General features: G+C 32.3%; 1 protein-coding gene across 7 annotated transcripts in view; it reads left to right on the top strand.

The window, feature by feature from the left end:
- The window catches only part of CCDC91 (coiled-coil domain containing 91), a 307,926-nt gene that overhangs the window by 156,183 nt on the left and 129,184 nt on the right, over positions 1-22,559 (top strand). For all 7 annotated transcript variants that reach the window (XM_020283061.2, XM_020283065.2, XM_076007534.1 and 4 more), the window contains one exon: positions 19,282-19,389. In XM_020283061.2, coding sequence (XP_020138650.1) covers positions 19,282-19,389 — 108 coding nt within the window. The remainder of the gene's footprint in view (positions 1-19,281; positions 19,390-22,559) is intronic.

Genomic DNA, 22,559 nt, shown 5'->3' with positions numbered 1-22,559 from the left:
TAACCGTATATGTGAGCGTTTATTTCTGGACTCTCCATTGAATTATATGTCTATGATCATTTCAGTACCACACAGTTGTGATTACTATAGCTTTGTATCAGTAATTTATAATAATAAGTTTTCAAATCAGAAAGTATGAGTTGGGTTACTTTGTTCCTTTTCAGAATTATTTTGGCTATTTTATATCCCTTGCATGTCAGTATGACTATTTGATCAGCTTGTAAATTCCTTCAAAATTCAGAGGGGATTTTGATGGTATTCTGATCCACATCATGAAATGCCTTTACATTTATTTATATTTGTTTGTGTTTTTCAACAATGTTTTGTAGTACCCATTTTATTCTTGGATGATATTGTAAAGTGAATGTCTTTTCTTAATTTCTTATTCAGATTGCTCAGTAATAGAACTGATTTTTACATATTGCTTTTATATACTTGTTTATTAGTTGAGTGGTGTTTTCGTAGATTCCTTGCAATTTTCTGCAAGATCATGCCATCTGCCAGATTTTACTCCCTACCTTGCCATCTAGATGCCTTTTATTCTTCTTACCATTTGTCCTGGCTGGACCTCCAGTACAACTTGAATTAAAGCTATGATACAAGAGCATACATTCTTTTCTCTTTCTTGATCTTATGGGGAACAACATTTAATCTTTGACTATTAGATATGCAATAGCAGTGAGTTTTTCATAGTTGGCTTTTACTAGATTGATGAGGTTCCCTTTTTTTCTCATTTGCTCCATGTTTTTTATCATGTCAGGTTATAGGATTTTGTCAAATGTTATTTCTGTGTCTATTGAAATGATCTGTTTTGCTTTTCCTTCACTCTGAATGTGATGTGTTCTGGTTGATTAAATCAATCTTGCATTTCTGGGATAATTTTATTTGGTCATGGTATATAATTGTTTTTGTATGTTTTGTGAATCAGTTTGCTAGTATTTTACCAAGTATTTTCACATTTATATTCATGAGGGGTATTGGTTTTTGTTTTTCTTGCGGCGTCTGTATCTGACTTTGGTATTTAACACATGTCTTGTGGAATAGAATTAAGACGTGTTTCCTCCTCTTTTGGCATTTGGAAGAGTGCGTGAAGGATTGGTATTTAATTTTTCTGTAAGTATCTTTGTTGAGCACACCAATGGAACCATGTAGTTTTATGCTTTTCTTTGTTGAAAGTTTTAAAATTAATTCAATCTCTTGTTAGAGATTTGTTCAGATTTTCTATTTTCTTCTTCAGTTAATTTGGTAATTTTATCTTTCTAGGAAATTGTTTATTTTATATAATTTTTCTGTTTTCTTGATATATAGTTTATAGTATTTCATAATTATTTATAGTACTTCCTTACAATTCTTTTTATACCTGTAATGTCACTATTGATGTTGTCTCTTTCATTCCAGATTTTTGTAATTTGAATCTCCTCCCTTTTTCTTGGTCAGTCTAGTTAAATGTTTATTAATTTTGTTGGTGTTTTCAAAGAATTAACTATTGGCTTTGTTCACTGTCTTTTTCTATTTTCTATATCATTAATTTCCACTCTTGAGCTTAGTTTATTTTTCTAGTTAACTAGGTTATTGATTTATTATCTTTCTTTTCTTTAAATATGGACATTTATAGTTATGTCAACTCCAAACTGTAAAAAATTAAATAAATAATAAAATAACCATACCCCTTAACTTTTGGTGTATTGTGTTTTCATTTTCATTAATGTAAAATATTTTGAATTTTCATTTTTCATTTTTTTATTGGCCCTTTAGTTGATTAGAAGTATGGTGTTTACTTTTTACATATGTGAATTTTCCAAATTTCTGTCAGTTGTTGATTTTATTTTAATTCCGTTGTGGTTGTAGAACTTATTTTGATGATTTTAATTCTTTTAATACTATTAAGGCTTATTTTATGGCCTGGCTTATCTATCCTATAGAGTTTCCAGAGTACACTTGAGAAGCAGGTGTATTCTGCTATTTTGGGGTGGAGTTTTCTATATATGTCTATAAGTGTAGTTGGTTTATAATGTTGCTTAGGTCTTCTATTTAATAAATGCTTTTGATAATCTGCCTAATTTTTCTAGCCTTTATTTAATGTGGGGTATTGAAATCTCCAAATATTAATTGTTGAATTGTTTATGTCTCTTTAATTCTGTCAGTTTTTGCTTTATTTATTTTTTGATACTTTGATAGTTAAATATATGTTCTTAATTGTTATATCTTCCTGATGGATTGACTCTCTTCTTATTGTTTGTTTTTGTCTCTGATAAGTTTTTTTCTTGTGATAAAATCTGATTTTTATGTTAATAGTATAGTCACTTCAGCTCTCTTTTCATTGTTGTTACCTTTTGCGTGGTAAAAGGATAGGGAAAATCATACCATGCATTTTTGTCTTTGAATATGCAGTTTGTCTCTTATACAAATACAATTATTACATACTATTTTATGTAATTACTTTTTAAAGAAGTTAATAAAGGAGAAGAAAAATCCAATTATGCTGTCATTTAAAATTACCCTTGTAATTGGCCCTCTATATCCATGGATTGTAGATCCATGGATCAAAAATAGTATTTACGGGATACAGAACCTTGAGGATATAGAGGGCCAAATTTTTGTATTCATAGGTTTCAGAAGGTGAACTGCAGGGCTTGAGTATTCTCAGATTTTGGTCATTGGAGATCCTGGAATCAATCCCCTGTGGATATGGAGTGGCAGCTCTACCTTTACTGGCATACTTATTTTTTTTTAATATGGATTGCATTATTGTCTTGAGTTACTTGCATTAGCCTAAAGAACTTCTTTTAAAATTCATTAGAAATTATGTCTTGTTAACAATGAGATTGTCCATTTGGAAATATCTTTTTTTAAAAATTTCATTCTTTAAGGATTTTTTTATAAGATTCTATGTAGACATTTTTCTGTTCAATTTTGCTGCTTTTAATATGTCATCTCATTGTCTTCTGTTTTTCATTGTTTCTGATAAGTAAGCCATTAATGTTTTTGAGGTTCTCTTGTATAAAATGAGGTTTTTTTCCTATTTTCGATTTGTCTCTGTTTTTGGCTTTTAGCATTTTGACTAATTAGGTGAGTACATTTTGTTTATGTCTTTCCATTTATTCTAACTGGAAGTCATTGAGCTTCTTACATGAGTAGATTATTTTTCATCAATTTTGAAAAGTTTTCAGCCATTATATATATTTTTTCTTCTACTTCTTTTCTTATGTTACTTCCATTATGTACATGTCAGTTTGCTTGATGGAGTTTCACATTTTTTGAGGCTCTGTTTATTTTTCTTCATTATTTATCCTTTCTCTGTTATTTAGATTGCACATTCTCAAGTTTACTAATTCTTCTTCCAGTTCAAATCTACTATTTACAACCTTGATTTAATTTTTAATTTTCATTTTTCTATCTTGGTTCCAGAATTTCTTTGGTTCTTTTGTATAATTTCTATTTATTTATATTCTGTATTTTATGAGATATCATATTTTCTTTTAATTCTTTAAGTATGGTTTTCTTTAGTTCTTCGAATATTTTTATATAATCAGTGTTTTGAAGTCTGTCACCTCAGTCTAACATCTGGGTACTATCAAAGATAGTTTCTATTGCCTCTTATTTCCCTGAGTATGGTACATGCTTTCCTATTTCTTTCCATATCTAGTAATTTTTTTTGAGAACTGGATATGGTAAATAATATATTGTAGCAACTTTGTGTATTAATCCTCACTCCTTAGAGGATTTCTTGCTTTGTTGACTGATTATATACTTGATTGTTTAGTGAATTTGCTGGACTAACTCAGTGAAGTCTGTTTCCCTCACATTGGGTAGCCTCTGATTTTGCTCTTCAGATGGTATAGTCTTGGGCTTGTGCATAATATTAAGAAATGGGAAAGCTTAGACCCAGGCTTTTTTTCACTGTCTGTTTCCTTCATTTCCCTGTTGAGCTTCTGACTAGTGTGTGTATTTTTACGTACTTAGTTGTTAGGTTTCATTAATTTCTAGCTGATTGCTCTATTATTTTTTTTTTTTACCATATTCTGGGGTATCCAATTATAAACATCCTCTTTGCAGGGGTAGTTGTTTGCCAGTCTTTGAGATTTTCTGTAAACTTTTCCTATTGTAGAACTTCTATGCTAGAAGACATAGGAGACACTGGAATAATGGAGTGGTTAATTTACTTATCCTTTGTTTCCTCATTTAGATCTTTGTTTTGGAGCTAGAGCTATTGTTAGGAAAAAGAGGGAGAGTACTGCATCTGCCACATGACTTTCGCTATTGCCCAGTACAAATCTTCTATACTTTAGAGCTTGAAGAATGGGATCTTCCAATTATTATAGCTGGCAAACTTCCTTGGAACACTTTTTCTGTTTCAGTAAGCTAGGAGAGATAGGAGCCGGCACTTGGCTGATGGGACCAATTTAGTAGCTCTTCTGCAATACTGAGCTCTGCAGAAAAGGAGGATTGCATTCTTTATCAGCTCCTCCATCCAGAACCTCTCAACATAAGTAGGAGTTAGGCATGAAAGAATAGGTGGGTGCTGCCATTGCATGATAAAAGCCTTCTGCAGCATGGAGCTATGTAAAATTGGATCCGCTTATGTTCACCAGGTACTGAAACTATAAGGAATAGCTCTTCTACACTAATGTGTTGGGTGAGATAGGAACTGCCATTTGCCTTCTGAACCTACTGAAACTATTCTTTAGTAAGGCTGGGCTGTGTGCGGATAGATGTAGTCCCTAGCTTGAGAACTACAGCCTTCCGTTGTTCTTACCAAGTTTCTATACATTTTGTTGAATAAATGCTTCTCAATTTGTTGTAACCCATTTGCTCAGTTTCCAGAGACTTCGAACGATTGTTTTGCTGATTTGAGTTGCTTAAAAGATGGCACTCTGGGATAGAGGTTTCCCTCATCTCCTTACATTGCCATTCCAGAAGTTCTACCTCCCTCCCATATATTTTTTAATCCAAATTAAAATAATTGTTATTCCTTTACATATATTCTTCATTTCAAAAATGATTGTCCTGGGGCCAGTGAAGATCCTGAAGTTATGGCATTGTCTTTATTCTCACTATATTGTGAAGAATTAAAGGTTTGTTTACATCATTTTGTCATATAACAATACTTCTTTCCTTAGATCTCTGCTGATTTCTTTTTCTAATTCTTTTTTAAAATGTAGGGCTGCTCTTTTGTATGAATAATTTCTGAGATTGCACATTTGTGAATTTTAGAATATGTTTTGGGGTTTTATTTTTTAAAATTACTATGGCTTCAAATATTAATTTTAACCTTAAGGATCAGAGTGCCATTTTTATTTTCTACATGAGTAATTAGATAAATACAAAAAAACTTCCCAAAGTTTCAGTATGTTTTTGTTTGCACGTCTTGTGTGCCTATACCATTCCAATGAAATAGTACTTTTTAAAGCTCCGAAATGATGCAATCAGCAGTTTCTCTTTTAAAAATAGAAATAAGCCACGTTAGGACTTAAACTTTTCTCAGAGAAGTGAAAATTCTCATTTACCTTGAAATAGTCCAGGATTTAAGGGATTAGCTGACCTCCTCAAATTAGAATTTACTTCTTTTATGTAAGTAACTCTATGCTCATACAGCGTTAAACCATCTACTACAGGAGCTAAGTAAAGAGAATCTGTAATCCAATCCCATGTTTAAAGACATTTCAGACCTAGAGTTATTATATACTATTAATCCTAATATCCTTATCTTTTTCTGTCTTTAGTGATTTTATATAATTTATATAAATTTATGTTATGATTTCCTGAAAGAGTATTACATGCTTGCCATAATTTCTACTTTTGGACTGCTAAGTACTTCTATTAGTAGAACTGATGGATTAAGAGCATAGGTTTTTATGTTAGACAGACCTGGATCAGAGCTCTGTCTTTTCTGTTTACTAACAGTGTGACCTTGGGAAGTTTTGTTTTGTTTTTTTTTAAATATAAATTTTAGTTTCTTCAGCAGTAAGTGAGGAAGTGTGAACTCGTATTCATGGGAGTGTTCTGGGGATGCACTGAGGAAAAAAAATGAATTATTGCATGGTTAATAATTAAGCTGATAAATTTTAGCTTATTATTATATTTAACATATTTTTCTAACAGCAATTGCAATACCTTTTTATTATCTTATAGCTGATTATTAATTAGTTTGCTTCTCACAGTAATACAATACAGATTCTTATTTCAATCTTTTTAGAAATAATCCACTTAGGAGAAAGAGGTGTGGTAGTGGCTCAGCTCTTCACCGGGGCTCCTATTTAAAACCAGCATGCTTTTTGTCCATTTAGAAGATAAATAGCTACTACAGACTGATGAAAAGGACACGTAAAATTCTGTTCAAGTACAGAAGAAAACAACCTAAAACTACCTACCCTAATGTGCCACATGCCGATTTTTCCCATAATGTTTACTTAATTTGCTCTAGTTTTTTCCTTCATGTTATAATATTTAAAATCTTTTATTCTGATAATTAACAATTATAAAGTAAATGCAGATCTTAGAAGACTTTCCACAGGAGCATGACACGCTGAAGTTTGTTTACCACAAGCAACATAAGAATGTTCCTGTACTTGTTTAATTGGGCTTTTGTCTCAAAACGGTCATTTTCCTACAAATATACTAGCTCAGACTTCACAGGTTCTTAATGTCTGTAGTTTTCTCTAGCAAAGATTGCTATTTTAGCCATGATGTAGAGTATCTTTTTTTTTTTTTTGAGATAACTAGTAGTTGAATTAGCCCGATGCTTTTTGTTTTAAGATGCATCCAACAATTGTCATTGATCAAGTTCCCTTAACCCTTTGGTTCTTCACTTTTGCAGCATATAATAAATTACTTGTGTTGCTTTTAAAAAATTCATTTGCTAAAGTGGTTTTCTCCCATGAAAATTCTGAATGTGTAGGTGTAGGTGGGAGGTGGGGGTTAGGTATCTTTCTTTTTTTTTTAAGTTCTAGAAGTTATTTGGCTACCCTAAGGAAATTATTAATCATTGTCTTATCCTTTTATATTTATTTGTCTGTCAGTCTATTCTATTTCAGCTGTTACTATTTTTCTAGTTTCTATCTCTTATATTGACTTTGCCATTGACTCTGTCAAGGTTGTGTGGGTGGGTGTGTGTGCATGTTGGCATATGTGTATGTTCTTATATCCCATTGAAATCACTTGGAAATTTTTCCATATAAGAAAAATGAAAGAGGTCAGGAGTTCGAAACCAGCCTGAGCAAGAATGAGACCCCGTCTCTACTATAAATAGAAAGAAATTAATTGGCCAACTAATATATATAGAAAAAATTAGCCGGGCATGGTGGCGCATGCCTGTAGTCCCAGCTACTTGGGAGGCTGAGGCAGCAGGATTGCTTGAGCCCAGGAGTTGGAGGTTGCTGTGAGCTAGGCTGACGCCATGGCACTCACTCTAGCCTGGGCAACAAAGTGAGACTCTGTCTCAAAAAAAAAAAAGAAGAAAAATGAAAGAAACAAACTCTAACATAAGCTAAATTAGTGTTAGATAGACTGCTCTCTGTTTTTGAAAGTTAAGAAAAAAGTGAGTTTTAGCTGTAACTGACTAACAAGAATTTGTCCTACATCAAGATTTAAAAACAAAACAACTTATTCCTTGTTTTCCTTGATGTAGGATAAGTGATCACAGTAAGAAAAAAAAAACCTCCTTATAGTGGAGGATTGTCATAATAGCACAGAGGGACTATCACAGAAAGTCATACATGGAAAAAATATAGGCATATTTGCTAAAATAGATCTGATTTTATAACTGAAGGAATATGATGCCTTGTCTTTTAAAAGAGAAAGTATCCTCTTGCAAAGATGTATTTCCTTCTTGTTTTTCTGTTCAGAAGTATCTCTGTATACATCTATTCAGTTAATACAGTGCATATAAGTGCTTGAGGTAAAGTAATTTAAATGCCAACCCTTTCTCAGAATGACTTTTCTTTTCATCCTAAATAACTTTTAGGAACAATTTTCCAAAGGAAGTATTTAGTTGACTCAATCAGTGTGTTAAAATTCAAAGTCCAAATTCCTGCTAACATGCTACAATACTGAGTGGAAAGCACTCAAGAAATTAACTTCAACATGTTGTTTTTATTTTATCTTGCTTTGAGCTCAGTTCATTAAAAATTCCAACTTGACACAACTAATATATGAACATATTTTTCGGTTAAAATTTTTTTTTTTGCTACTGTTTAAAAAATCTTCTTTTTCAAGGTAATAATAGTAGCCTCCTCCCCTCCTTTTTTTATTTTATTTTTTTTTATTTAGAAAAATGGCTTTCTCTTTTGAAACTTTTATACACAGTATAAAATTTCACACTGTAGTAACATTTATTAAATATAAGTTATTTTCTTGGTTCTAGCTTGCTGTGTTTATTTTTGATTAAATTGCACTGTTTTTGTTGTTGTTGTTTAATCATAAGGGATTTAGACACTTTGCAAATCATACCAGATAGAAGTGTTGAAACATTATAGAATTTTGACTTAGTTGACAGATTAGCAAAATTGCTGATTAGAAAAATATCATCAAAATGCAAAAAAGAAAATACAGTTTGGTTTACTGTTTTATGTAAGTAAAATAATACCAAATAAATTATAAGTATTTAAAGGCATATGTTTCTCAGTCCATTTCTGGATACCTAAACTACACATTTTCTGTGTTCTTATTTGGTGATATGAATATTAGTTACTGGTCACCACATTCATCTTGAAACTAAAAAGGGTTTTAATATCCTCTTCTCAAACTCTAAGCCTTTCTTTTCTCTTTTGGTGTTTTGTTTGCACACATTTGGGCAAGTGAATATAAAAAACCCATCCATATAGATATTTACACATTTCAGGATATCTCCACCACAACTAAACATACAGATACACACCCATTTTCATTTTATAGTCTTTGTTTCTGAAGCTTAACTAAATTGGAGATGTTTAAATCTCTGTATTATACTCCAGATGCCAAAAACTAGTCAGTGCTGGACACTTGAATAGTGCTTATAAATACTTGACTATTTTAATGAGAAAGCAAGGAATGGACAGATTCTTTTCTAAAGTCTTAGAGCATTTTATGAAGAGAATTTTCTGACATAATTTTTCTCTTCCTAAGAAGTTTTAATAGACACATGAAATTTCTGCTACTTATAGGGAAAAGTCATGCAAAATTGCTACATAATTTAAGTTGCTCTGAAATAAACTTGGTTAAAATTGTTAATATACTAATTTTCCATGTTAGCCAAACTTAGTTTTATTTAAATGTTGTCTTCTGTGCATTTTCTGAAAAGGTCTAATATGCCTTAAATACCTTTTGGTGAGAATTGTTTTGAAGTTTAGCAGTATAGCGTATGTTGCATTCCAGCTTAGAGTATCATTATCACATGACTGCTGTATTCTATTTTTCAAAAGCATCCACTTGCTAGTATTTTATTTGAACTCTCAAATCGTTTGTACTGTTTCATAAAGGAGAACATAGGAGACCAATTTTTTTTTTTCCCAGGGTGTAGAATTACTTGTATTGTATAAAGTTCTTTCCCAAGGAGGGAGAAACAGCTTTGTTTTCTCTTCTTTTGATATTTTCCCTTGATTAGATATTGCTAAGTTTTTGTTCAAAGAGAGGGAAGGTAACAAGATACGTGAGACCTGACAGTATATCTTTATTTGAATCCTACCAATTTATTAACCTGAAGGTATGAAATAAATTTATAGGTTCATTTATTCGATTGAACAAGGATTCTCATAAATTCCAGCTTTTATCATATGATCAGATTTTTCCTGGACAAATAAAGGTGTTGGCTGTTGCCAATAGAGTTTGGCCTAGCAGCATACTAGATACTAGTGATTGGTTTGGAACTAGGGACTTGGCTTGTCCTTTCTTATCCCTCCCACCAAACTTAACCTCAGTGGAGGATTGGGAAAGATTTGGTAGTTGAGAATAGTTCTTGTGTGCCTCCGAGTTTCCTGGGCTAAGCCAGAATTTTGCATGCAAGGCTATTCTTGTGGTTTTTCTAGACAGGCCAAAACCAAAAGGCACTGGAACCCTCACAAGCAAACTTGTACTAATATAGACTTAAGGCTTGCCTTTATATTGTGACTGATCATTAGACTGATCGTCAAAGGAATGAAGGGAAAGACTTCATTCTGTATTGAGGGTACACATTTTAAGTTTTTGCTCCATAGCGGACCTTTAAAAATAACTCTAAAAAATTTTATAATCAATAGAATTTATTTAGTTAGTGGTTTCATAAGACACATAAGACCTGCCTTTTCCTCCTTAGTAATTTTTACCCTTTAAAGTGCATTTTAAATATTATGGGTTCCTTTCTATATTATATCAGCTTAATATTTGTGACTAATATTGGCCAGACTTGAACATTGTTTCCATATCAATCCTATTCTACGAAAGTATTCCTGATTAATTATTGATTTCTGCTTATCATCATAAGAATTCAGGCTACTTTATTGTTAGTATCTTCTGAAGTCCATAATATTTTTCTCCATTTTGACCTGATTGAAGCTTGACTTGTTTTGATGGTGTTGAAAGTTTTTTCGACTCTTCCTATTATCTTAGCATATTTGACACATTTCTATCTCTGGTAATGATGTTGGTGGATTGATTATACAGTACTATTTGCAAAGAATATATATTTGTATAACTATTTCAATCAATATAATATATCAATTATATAGTTCTTAGTCTTTTATTATTATAATGAACTGAATCACCAGCAGGGTCTCTCTAGATTCAGGCATTTGCAATTTTAGATAGTGTCTAAAAAACACTACTTAGACTTTAGGAAAAAAATTAATATGTGTATATTACAGATTTATTTTTATTTATTAGCCACCAATAGTCCAATTAGCAAAAGGCTGCATACCATAATTGTTACAGGCGAAGAAATGAACCGATGAAAATTAGACGTTCTTATACTCTCTAAATTTTCTAAGTCCAAGTGAGGATATGTATGCCAAAATCTATTTGTAAAGATCATAGTCTATGAGGCCACTTTTAATTTTTTGACTGTTTAAAGAGAAACAGAGAAGAATGATACATTTACTATTTATCCTGAAATATTAATAACAGACTCTGAAAAGGAAAGCAGAGATATAATAACAGATAACATTTGGGAGAATAGCATTTTAACATGTCCGTTTCATTTCTAATTGTAACCCATTATCAAAAGGGAGGGCTGGTTTTGATCTTAATCGCTATGTTCTTGGTAATCAACTTTAGGAAAACTTGAGATATAAGAATATTGATTTTTATACCAATGATAAATTATTAGGGGTTATAATGATTTACTTTGTTCAAATACCATATTTTTTGGCATGGTAACATAAGCATGCAGTGCAAAATTCAAAAGATAAGGAACTATGTATTGTTTCTGTTGCTATCAGGCATCAGTTTCCTCTTCATCCCAGGTTTTATCTTTTCCAGAGGTGGAGTAATTTGCATAAAAATTGTCACATTTCTTATTTGCAGTGAGTTGAATATCAGGTTGCTGTGTAGTAATGAGAAAGGAATTCTATTTGGTAAATAATCCATATAGAGTCAGATTTAGTCCATTTTATTTAGAACACTAAGGTCAAAGGTTATACTATGTTGATGTTTTAGAGAGATCTTCATGTAGCCAAGTTTTTGTAATCAGTCCATTGTAACAACTCAGTCTGGGCTAATGTCAGCCTGCAAGCACTACTTTGTGCCTTCTTACAATAGTAAGATACTTCTGTACTGTACTTGTTAGTACTGTAACAATTCCTCTGAGCTACTTTGTTGACTTTGTCCCTTCCCACTGGGACTTCCTCCTAACTTACAATCAAACTAGAGCTTGGCACTGCAGGGGACCTCTGATGCCTGCCTCAGCTCTGAGATGGCATCTCTTCTGATTTTTTTGGCATCCAAACCATGGATTTCAATTATTTTATATATCACCCTTAATGTAATCACTTCTGTAATATACTGTCTACTTTTAACTGGAAAAGAAATTAGCAGAAATATCTACAATTGTCATTTAATTTCACCAAGTTACTCTATGAACAAATTAAAACATAAAGGAAAATTAGTTGTTAATGTTTTGTCTAATAACATTTATTTAAATGAAACCTAATCTCTTTCTTAATGTTGATGGCTGTTTAGTATGAGGAAAGTCTCTAATCTTTGAGGCCTATATTTGATAAATGGATCTCCATTAGTTTGGAGGAACACACTGATTATAATGGTCTTAAGTCTAGAAATTAATAAAATGTTAATCCTAACTTCAATGCACATAGCATGAATTTAGGTCTCAAATCATCAAATTGTTAGAATAATCCTATTTTCAAAATATGACCATTAATGTAAAGAATTAAATTAATTTTCATAATTTGACAGAATTCCTTCATCATTGGCAGAGAAGAAACTGTTATTCTCCCCATTAATTATTGAGGAATCTGAGACTTTAGAGAAACACTGTGCCTTAACCAAACACATATAAACAAACAGAGGAAGAGTTTTAAATAAAAGTAATTCAAGGCTTGATTCAGGGCTCTGTTCAACAAAATATACTCCCTCCTTGCATAATTAATACATGTGTATTTAAAACAAATATCTCTGACATCTAGATGAGTTTGTTTCTTCTCATGGTCTCTGAGTTTTTGTTACAGAAAATAAAATGCACAGGCTTTTACTGTATTAATAACCAGGTGCTTTATGAATCCTATGAAAGATTATGAAGAGGTTGTTTCAGTCAGAATTCTTTTTTTTTTCCTTTTTCTTCTTGCCTTAAAAAGAAAAAAACTGAAACTATAGCCCTTATTCAAGTCACAAGGAACAATATTGTGGCATCTGAGGGGAAAGCATATCCATATGGCAGATTTTCAGGAGGTTAAAGTATCTGGAAGGCAGACATGGAGATTTTCTGTGCTGTACTTAATTTTAGAAACTTCTTAATTTTAATGTGTTGTCCATGGCACAAAAGAAATTTTCACTGGGAGACTTTTGTGGTGTTTGAGGTAACAACTCTTATGTTACTAGATTCCCTTAACAAGGCCAACAGGAATGATTCCCTCTGTCCTGAAGATTTTCTTTGGCTTTCACAGCCTCCAAAGAACTTTGTAGCATGGCTAGACTGTATTGAATTTCCATGTTTAGATCTACACCCATAATTTAACATTTTCCTTTTAGAATTGTATAGTACCACTGCACTGTACTTCAAATACACAGAAAAAACCTGAGATTCACTGCAATTCCAAATGCTTGAGATCTATAACAGGATAAATGTTCAGCAGCCTCAATATGACCTGGCTACTTCTCTTCCTTTTATAAATTAAGAGACAAGGAAGGAAGAAGTTTTTTTGTTTCTCAGTCTAGTTTTTCTAAAATTTTAGGTGATAGTTTCTGTCCTTTCTAAAAAGAAATCAGATCTAATCTGTTGCTATCACTCCTCAGACATCTGGAGTTTACTCTTGAGAAACATACACCTTCATTTTCCCTAAGGATTGAGCTTACAGGGTCTTTTCATGATAAAAGGAGAATGCAAGTAGGTATTATAGAAGAACTGTATGTTATATAGACAAAGTGTCTAGATGAAGATCAAGTAATTATTACTTGATAGGTATACTGATAGCAAATATATCTATAGCACTACTTGTAAGGACACATAGAAGGAAAAAAAAAACTAGTGTAGTTCTTCTTAATATTTTCATTTCTTTTTCATTATCAGAGAGGCTAATTACTATTAATTCTACAGTATAAAAAGAAAGTTCATGCATGGTGCATTAATTGTAAATTTCTAACTGACTTGTATTATGTGTAGCCCACAAAAATCAATGCTACATATTTTCATTCTCATAAATTGTCCATTAATAGAGGCGGTTTTTAATGGCATTTGAGTACCTTTGATACTTTGCAACATTGTTTTAGGGCTTTTAAAAATATGTCAGATCATAGAAACTTGGTTGCCTAAAGCCTTCAGTGTTTTCTCATTGTAATTCCAGTAGAATTAAAATGATGCTTTACCATGGCCCTATGTGATCCTGGCCTTCTACCTACTTTTCTGATCTCTGATTCACTTTTCAGGCATAGGGCCCACGAAGACCACAGGCCTTTTAAGAAGGAATTTGGCCTACTTAAGGAACAAAAAGAAGTCCAGTGTGGCTGTATCATCTGCTGAAATTCCATGGTTCATACGATCTACACTGGCCTCTTAAATAGTTCTTAAACTCACTTTATTTCTACCCTAGGGCTTTGCATTTTTTTCTTTGATGGGAATGTTCCTCCGTAAGACTTTCTGTATGGCTGAGTTTTTCCTTACCTGTGGCACCTCAACTCTATTTCTTAGAGAGCCCTTTATTTACTACCCTTTCTGAAAAATTTCTCCTCCACTCTTGTTTAATTTTCCCTCTTTATTTTATTCATAGCATGTAACACCATCAGAGATGATTTGTTTGTTGCCTACATTTTATTCTTCCTTACCCTCCTTGTCCTCCCCATCTCCTTGCCAATAATGTAAGCATAGGAAGGTAAGGCCCTTGTCCCCTTTGTTCACTCTGTGCCCCCATTAACTAGAAAAGTGTCTGGAATAAAATACACATTCGGTATATATATTTGTTGAATAAATTAAGAACGAATGAATAATTGAGTGACTGATAAAAAGGAGAATAGGTGCTTAGTTTATGAAGAAAGAAATCTGCTTTAGTGAGTTAGAATAGCTAAGACAAACAGGGAACCAAATGGATAGAATTAAATTCTTTGTTCCACTGTGTCTTTTCATGAGCTTTGGGAGACATTTCTTAACCACGGTTACTGTGTCTTTATTTGTAAGGCAGGTATGTAAAGTTCAGAGAGAAAGATAGATGAATGATTCAGTAAAATGCCTGAGAGCCATCATTTTTACAAACGTGTCTCAAGTAGGTTCTGGTTTTGAATAACAGACTTACTTATGGTATGTTTGCAGTTTTTAAGGAAATATTATGACATGCTAACAGTTTAACATCCTTGTAAAATTTGAAGTAATATTTAGCTCAAAAAGAAGGTTTATACCAGAAAAAACATAAAAGAGTCCCTTCACAGTTTTAACATCCATTTTGCAGGTTTCTTTCCATTTTGCTCATTTCATTTGTAGTTAAAAGATGGGAAAGGTTGGAAGAAAAAAGATTGAAATAAAGATAGGAAAACATATATGTTTGAAAAGAAAATGGTGATATTTTTCCAAGAAAGGTGAGATTGTGCTTGATTTCAGATGATATTTTACAATTATTTTGTCTGTACTACCGTAGTCAGTAGGCTGAACTAAGTGTGTAATTACAGACATAATCAACATAAATGTTTTAATAATTTCTCTATAAAAAGGCAAATAATCAGGCTTGCTAAAATCACGATCCATTTATTTCGTTTCTCAATGTATTTGTAAAGTGTCTTCTATGTGTCAAGTACCGTTATAGGTACATTGGGTATATCAGTGAGTTAAACACAAATTCCTATTGTCCTAGGGCTTAAATTCTAGTGGCATGGTATCTTTACTATACAGCTTGCTCCATAGCTTTATATTTTTCTCCATTTATGAGGTAAGACTTAATTGATAGATAAAAATTTTTGTGACTTTCACAATAATTATTTTTGCTTACAATTAGCTACACAGTGTTAATTTAGGGTCATGTAGTAAATACCAACATGATATTAATGTTTCAGAGATCATCTGGTTCTTGACACACATCTGTTCTGGAAATCTGGACAAGTAATTGAATTTAATGAAGCTGGAATCAGATCTGTAGGAATTGGGCTATTTGAAGAGAGCAGGAAAAGCTGGGGATCTGTTAGGACAATGGAGTGTAGTGTGGATTGCAGCAGTCCACTTTGGCTCTACTTGTTTTATGCCACCTAAATTCCAGCATGTATATTCAATTCCACTATAGAAATATGTATCTATTGGTATGTGTATTAGTTTGGGAGGTATCATTGTTTACTTCATACCTTTGTTTTCTATAAGTTTAATAATTGTAGAATTTATAACATACTTTTCCTTCCCATAGTAGTCCTTCACAATATTTTATTTACTTGCATATGAGCCTGTGGAGTAGAAAGAATGGATATTTCTTATTTAAAATAATAGCTTAAAAAATTGAGATCTGCTGTAGGGATTAAATGTACTTAGTAACAATTTTGGTAACTGGACTTGGTAGTTATAATTTGAAGCTTAGTGAATGTTGCAATAAACATTGGTATGTTGATACTATGTATTTTCTTAATATCAGTTTTCATACAAGGATCCTCATTCATCAAATAACTATTGTATTTGTGACTATGTACAAGGCATTCTGTAAGAAGCTGTGTGTGATATATAAAGATGAGTAAGATATAGATCCTGTATTAAAGGGACCTACAATCTTGTTCATATCTTTAAAATTATTCTTAAATTATAATAAATAGTTTTCCTCAAGTTAATGAGTTAAGTCCCCCGGAATAATACTCTAAATCTTTGATAGAACTGTGACTAAGACATATTTATGTTGAAAATCAGTAGAACATTCCCTGCCCTTGGTTGTTTTCAATACAGAATATGTTGGCATACATCTTGTTTTTTCTCATTATACATCCCTTTAGAGTCCTAATGCTTTATGTGTGTTGAGAATAGTTTAAAATAGTTTAGAAAGGAACTTATTCTTTCACATATCTTTATATAGTTAGTGTTATATAAGCTCAAGGAAGGTTTCCTCTTCTTAGGTATCTGTAGAAATAATCACAGAGGAAATCAGTAAAAGATTAGAAATTAGTAAAAAATAAGATTACTGTTCATTTTTATACTTAAAATTTATGAGAAATTTAAAGACAATCATTATAGCTTATTACATTAGAAGATAAATATTCAGTTATATAATAAGAGAGCGAGCCATAAAAGCAGGTGGCTAGTACCACCAATGTGTATTTGTAAGTATGTCCATAATGGTTAATCTAGTAGGGACAGTTTTTGGAAATTACCTCATTTTCTTGGACTGTGTATAGCACTAATGATCCCACTGTTGAGTAGTATAGGCCAAATTTTTAAACTCCTTGTAGCATACAAGGTCCTTTAATATCTGACAAATGCCTACTTTTCTAGCCGCCTTCCTTACCATTTTCTTCAACTCTTAACTCCACTTCTATGCTACGTATGCCTCTATGCTATTGTTAACCTATTCAGTGTTCTCTGTGTATCAAGATGAGCCTTACAGGAAGGCTTGGGACATCTTTCTCTGATCTGCAGCCTGCAAATATTAATACCTATAGTATGTGATTATCAAGAGAATGTTTGCCTTCAATCTGAGGCAGAGAAGAAAGACTTAAAAAAAATTTTATGTACCTACCTTTGTGTTGTTTTTATTGATGTATAGATTCAAATGACTGAATAAGGCTAAGATGAGACATTTGAATTATGTAAGAGGCCAGTTACTCTTGCATAGCTTTTCTTCATGCTCCATAACCACAGCTTTGGTTCCTAGTTGACTCATCATCCTCCTTGATGCAAAGAAAATGAGTATACAGTGTACAAATCAATTGCTAGAGGAAGAAAATACTATTCAAATTGTCTTTCTTAATTATAGAGAAAGAATATTATCTTATTGATTTACTTGTCCTCCAAAGGAAATAATCTAAAAAAATCACAATCCGGCATTTAGATTATGGGATTATTTGGAACTCTTGTAAATAGGGAAGTGAAAACAGTTCCTTCCATTAATCAAAATAATTCTGTCTTACCCAAGTCGCAAAAAAGAATGACATTTTTCTCTTTACAAAAGATGCTATGATTATTCCAAGGGAATGCTCTATAACGATATCATTCTTTAAATTTTCTGAAGTCTAACAAATAGTATATCTTGCTAAAGGTAAATTAGAGATTTACATTTTCTAATCATAGTTTAAGAAAATCATGTTTTGGTATCTTACATAAATTAATCATTACGGAATCTGTAGAAGATATTTATTGTATAAAAGCAGTTGTAGTAAGCATTTCCTTATATTTTGATTAAACCTCATTGTGAGCTTTATTTTTCTTTACTAATTTACTAGTAATTCTGTAGCTTCATATTGACAATGACAGAATTGTAGAAGTTGTAATATCATCAGACAGTCTAATATTTGCAAAAGAAAGTTAATTATCTGAAAATTTGAGACTTATCCAAAAGTTTTAAAAATATTTTTTGTCTCAGTTTTTAAAATACATGCTTATTTATTTAGCATCTTAATGCATGTTGTTTCCAACCAAGTAAATCTATTTTCAAAACAGAGATTAAGAGATTTGGCTGATTTTTCTTTTCTTGGTGAATGTGCCAATGGTCTGTTTTCTATAAGACATGTGTCTGTTTCAACTTTCTATTTTGATTATGAGTAGTTTATTATCCAGATAGACCTTTAAAAATAGAATATTTGCTTGAGTTCTCATATATGATTGAGTATATACTTTAGAATGATTTAGGATTTATAAATAGCATGTAAGATATTATTGGAAACACATTAGTATAACATATAAAGTTTAAAAAAAAAAAAGAAACAAGATAATATTTTAAGTATCTCCAATGAGGAAATGAGTGGGTGGAACATCTTCAAATGTTGATTTGGCTTTCCTTAGAACAGTGGTAACGTCTTTATATTTAACTGACTTAAGTTCCAGCATTTACACTACCCAGTTAAGTTTGTCCAGTCTCCTAAGTTTTATTACTTTTTATGAATACTGCCTTGAGATTCTGACTTACACACTTAGTAGACTTATACCTTTTCACATTAGGGGCGTGAACTTCCTGGGGGGCAGTTCTTTTATGTTTGAAGTTGCTCAGAGTTTCCATCTGCTTTTACTTGACTTGTGGTCTTGAAGATCATGCTTGGCCCATGGGATATTACAGTGTGCCGAGAGGATGTGGAGTTTTGTCAGCCAGTGAAATATGTCTGGCTTTTTTTTTTTTCCTCCTTTTTTCTTTTTTTTTCTTTCAGCAGCTTTCATACGCTCCTCATCCTGTGTGGTCTTCGCTGAAAACTGAATTTATATTTAACAGAACTGCTCACTCTCTTTATCATCTTCTATGACTTGGCCTTTTTTAAGGAGAAGGTGTGTGGAAGGAACCTCTGAGCCAAAAAACTGTAATCTTGGCAATAGAAAAAACCTAAAACGAAAAGCTTAACATAGCGTTATATATAAATGTGCTTCAGTATTCACAAGTATATATTTTATAATGCGGAAGAGTATCATATTTCAGATATGTACAACTGTCAAAAAAATTCCCATGCCAACAGTAGATTCCAAGTTTTGTCTGTGATCCAAATGCCTTTTTTCCTTGTTTTTAGGCACTACTGCAGTCTTCAGTTAAGCAACAAGTAGAAGCTATTGAAAAACAGTATATTTCTGCAATTGAGAAACAAGCACACAAGTGTGAGGAGTTGCTAAATGCTCAGGTAATAAAAGTGCATATCCATTATATATTTATACTTTTCCCCTGACTCCCCTCCCCTGAGGGCTCTATAACTGTTTATTCAGTTTCGTTCCATTTACTTTCCTTGGTGTATTTTGGAGAAAAAAACACGCTTATGTAAACTCAAAGTTTGAGAATTTTATGGCAGACTCAAAATAGGACTACAGGTCTAAAGTATGTGGGTCTCTCCCAAATTAGTGATTATTCTTATGTTAATTTCTAGGTTATAATAATATTTACCACCAGAAGCAAAGAGATACATAACTATGAATGCATTATGGGATGTGAATGATTTTTCATGACTTAAGATTTATAAAGAACATTTGAATTTTTAAAGCACTTATGTATGTTTGAGTTACCTGTTGTTCCATATAAGCAATGGTTTTTCTTTGAATCTTTCTATTTAATTTTTTTCTTTTCTTGATTTAATACCTTAGGTGGCTTGAATGCCTAGCTGCCTTGCATTAAACAATCAGTTGAAGGGAATGTATAGATGAGTCATAGTATAAATAATGTATGCAATAAGATCCTAGCAACAATTTTTAATAATATAAAACTTGGTAGGTGAAAATTAAATCAACTTTATTTAAAGAATCTGTTTTATACTATGGGAAGAAAATTTACTAGGAATTAGGAAATAAAATTAGGCATAGAATTTAAATAGAAATGTATAAATATACCACTCCATACTGAAGAGTGGGTTCAATTCTATGAAATATTTTTCAATGTCATTTTAATAAATGGCTTGAAAGAGGAAATACACAGAGAATTTTATAAATTTGATGTAACAATTATGCTATTTGGGTAGTGAAATACCAGGCTATTAGAAGTATGAAGTATATAACTATACGAATGGATAAAAAGCAATCACAGAGAAGAAATAAGATTATAGAAATGTGAAATAGTATAAGGCCAGGATTGGCTTGGTTATGGCCTCAGCTCTCTTCAGACAGCAAAAGTTAATATTTTATTTATCCTGCGTACACATTGGAGGTTGCCCTGGGGCTCTGTCTCATGTTGTCCTCACCCTAGGAAGTGGGTGTAATTCCCATGTGGAACGTTACCTGGTATCATTGCAGAATGAAAGAGACCTCTGTTAGATTTCATATCAGTAATTAAACACTCTGGACTGGAAATGACACATCTAATCCTAATTGATAGCCACAGGGCCCCACCCAATCATGATGGGGCCAAGTAGAGAGATCTTACCATGAACCTGAAAGGGAGAGAGCAGGTAATATTTGGTGAACATCACACATAGACCACATTCTGCTCTTTTGGTCTCCAAATATTCGAAGTTTCTATCTCACAGGCGAATTAACATATGTTGTCTCCATGGAAGAAAATCTGAAAAGTTCCATCTAGCCATGGCCTCAAGCTCAAAAATCCAGGTTCTCTGGGTGATAGGAGGGGAATAATGTACTGTAGTCTCTACTTTATCAGGTCCAGATATGGCCCCTTTCAACCTGAACAATTTAGAAACTAAAATATAAGTTGTTTACCCCTAACACATCTAATATACAATGGTGAGACAAAGGTAGGGTATTAACTGTAAACATTCCCAGTAGGAAAGGTGAAGAATCAAAGACACACAGCTATCATGTAGCTACCAGTATGTAGCAATTTTAAAATCTCATTGTACAGATTAAATAGGAATTTCTGTCCTAGAAGTAGGGATTGATCTTTGATTTACCATGATTCTCTTTTCAGGGTTTTGGGACAAGGTCCCTAGTCCATTTTTCCCTGTATTCTTTTAGGTTGTTCATTATTTAGTATTTTTGTTAACTATGCTTAATATGGATATTGGAGATTATACCCTTTCTCACCCTGCTCCCTGTCTATAGAAAATTGGGGGCACAAGGATTTTTAGGTAGCATATAGTCACAGTTCAAGATAATGATTCTTTTGGCATCTTGTATATCTTATGATAGTCTGCTCTATTTGTTAAAGACATATCCACAGTTGTTTTAGATAACTACTTCCTGGATTTAATATATTTGTATGCTTTCTACCTCATGTTTGTCTGTCTGCTTGGTTCTCTTTTTTTAATTTGATTGCAGATATTCATTTTATCAAACCCAGATGGAAGAAATCCTTGTCTCTTTTTCCCCAACCATATAGTCCAAATGAAAGTTTATACTGAGCAGTCACAGCTTTATTGAGTCTCTGCTTGGAAATACTTTAATCCATTGAGTTTTTAACAGTGCGTATGACTAACATGCGATTGGTTTAATACCTGCCGCAAGGCTGAATGTATTTGGTCTTTACTGCTAAAAGGCATTCTCAGTTATTTCTTTCATAAATTGAAGTAGAGAAGTGGTTGTCCATGTAAGGTCTCAAATTTCTGAACTTTTAAATTTTCTTTGATGCTTGTGAATTCTTTTTTCTGTGAATTCAATGTGAGCTTGTCTTTTTCTTATAGTGCCTTGTCATAAATGACCAACTGCACAGTTATTATGTTGATGTAGCCAAGTTGCAGATTATAAAAGATTAACACATAAAGATCAGTTGTGTTTCTACACACTGGCAATGAAGAATTGGAAAGGAAGTTAAGAAAGCAATTCCATTCACAAGGGCATCTAACAGAATAAAATACCTAGGAATGAGTTTAACCAAAGTTGTCAAAAACTTGTACACTGAAAACTACAAATCATTGCTGAGAGAAATTAAAAATGATCTAAATGAATGGAAAGATATCCTCTGTTTGTTGATTAGAAATACTTGGTGAAGAGCACTCAAGATTACTGCAGGATCTTTATAGATCATAATGTCATATAATCTTCATCATACTAATATAGTATGATAGTATAATGAAATGTTATTTAAAAAGCAAAACCTGAAAGAAGATATGATTAGTAAGTAAAACCATGTAAAATACAGCAGTGATGACTACCTAACAACAGACTCAGGGAAAAAACAAAGAAATGATGATCCCACATTTGTTTTATAAAACCATATTTCTGGGGATGCCATTTGAAACTTGAAATAAGTCAGTTTAACAACACAGAAGGAAATATTTTTGAGAAAAGTGCAAATGTAATAGCTAGATGGTTCCTTGGGAATCATTTAGTTCAACTATTTCTCTTCCTTGCTCTCTTTCTCTCTCTTTTTTCCAATTAAGAATTTAAGGGAAAAGCACGTTAACACAAAAGG

Source organism: Microcebus murinus, chromosome 10, assembly GCF_040939455.1.
Source record: "Microcebus murinus isolate Inina chromosome 10, M.murinus_Inina_mat1.0, whole genome shotgun sequence".
Lineage (NCBI taxonomy): Eukaryota > Metazoa > Chordata > Mammalia > Primates > Cheirogaleidae > Microcebus > Microcebus murinus.
The sequence above is the reverse complement of the archived record's forward strand: the minus strand, read 5'-3'. Positions and strand labels throughout refer to the sequence as shown.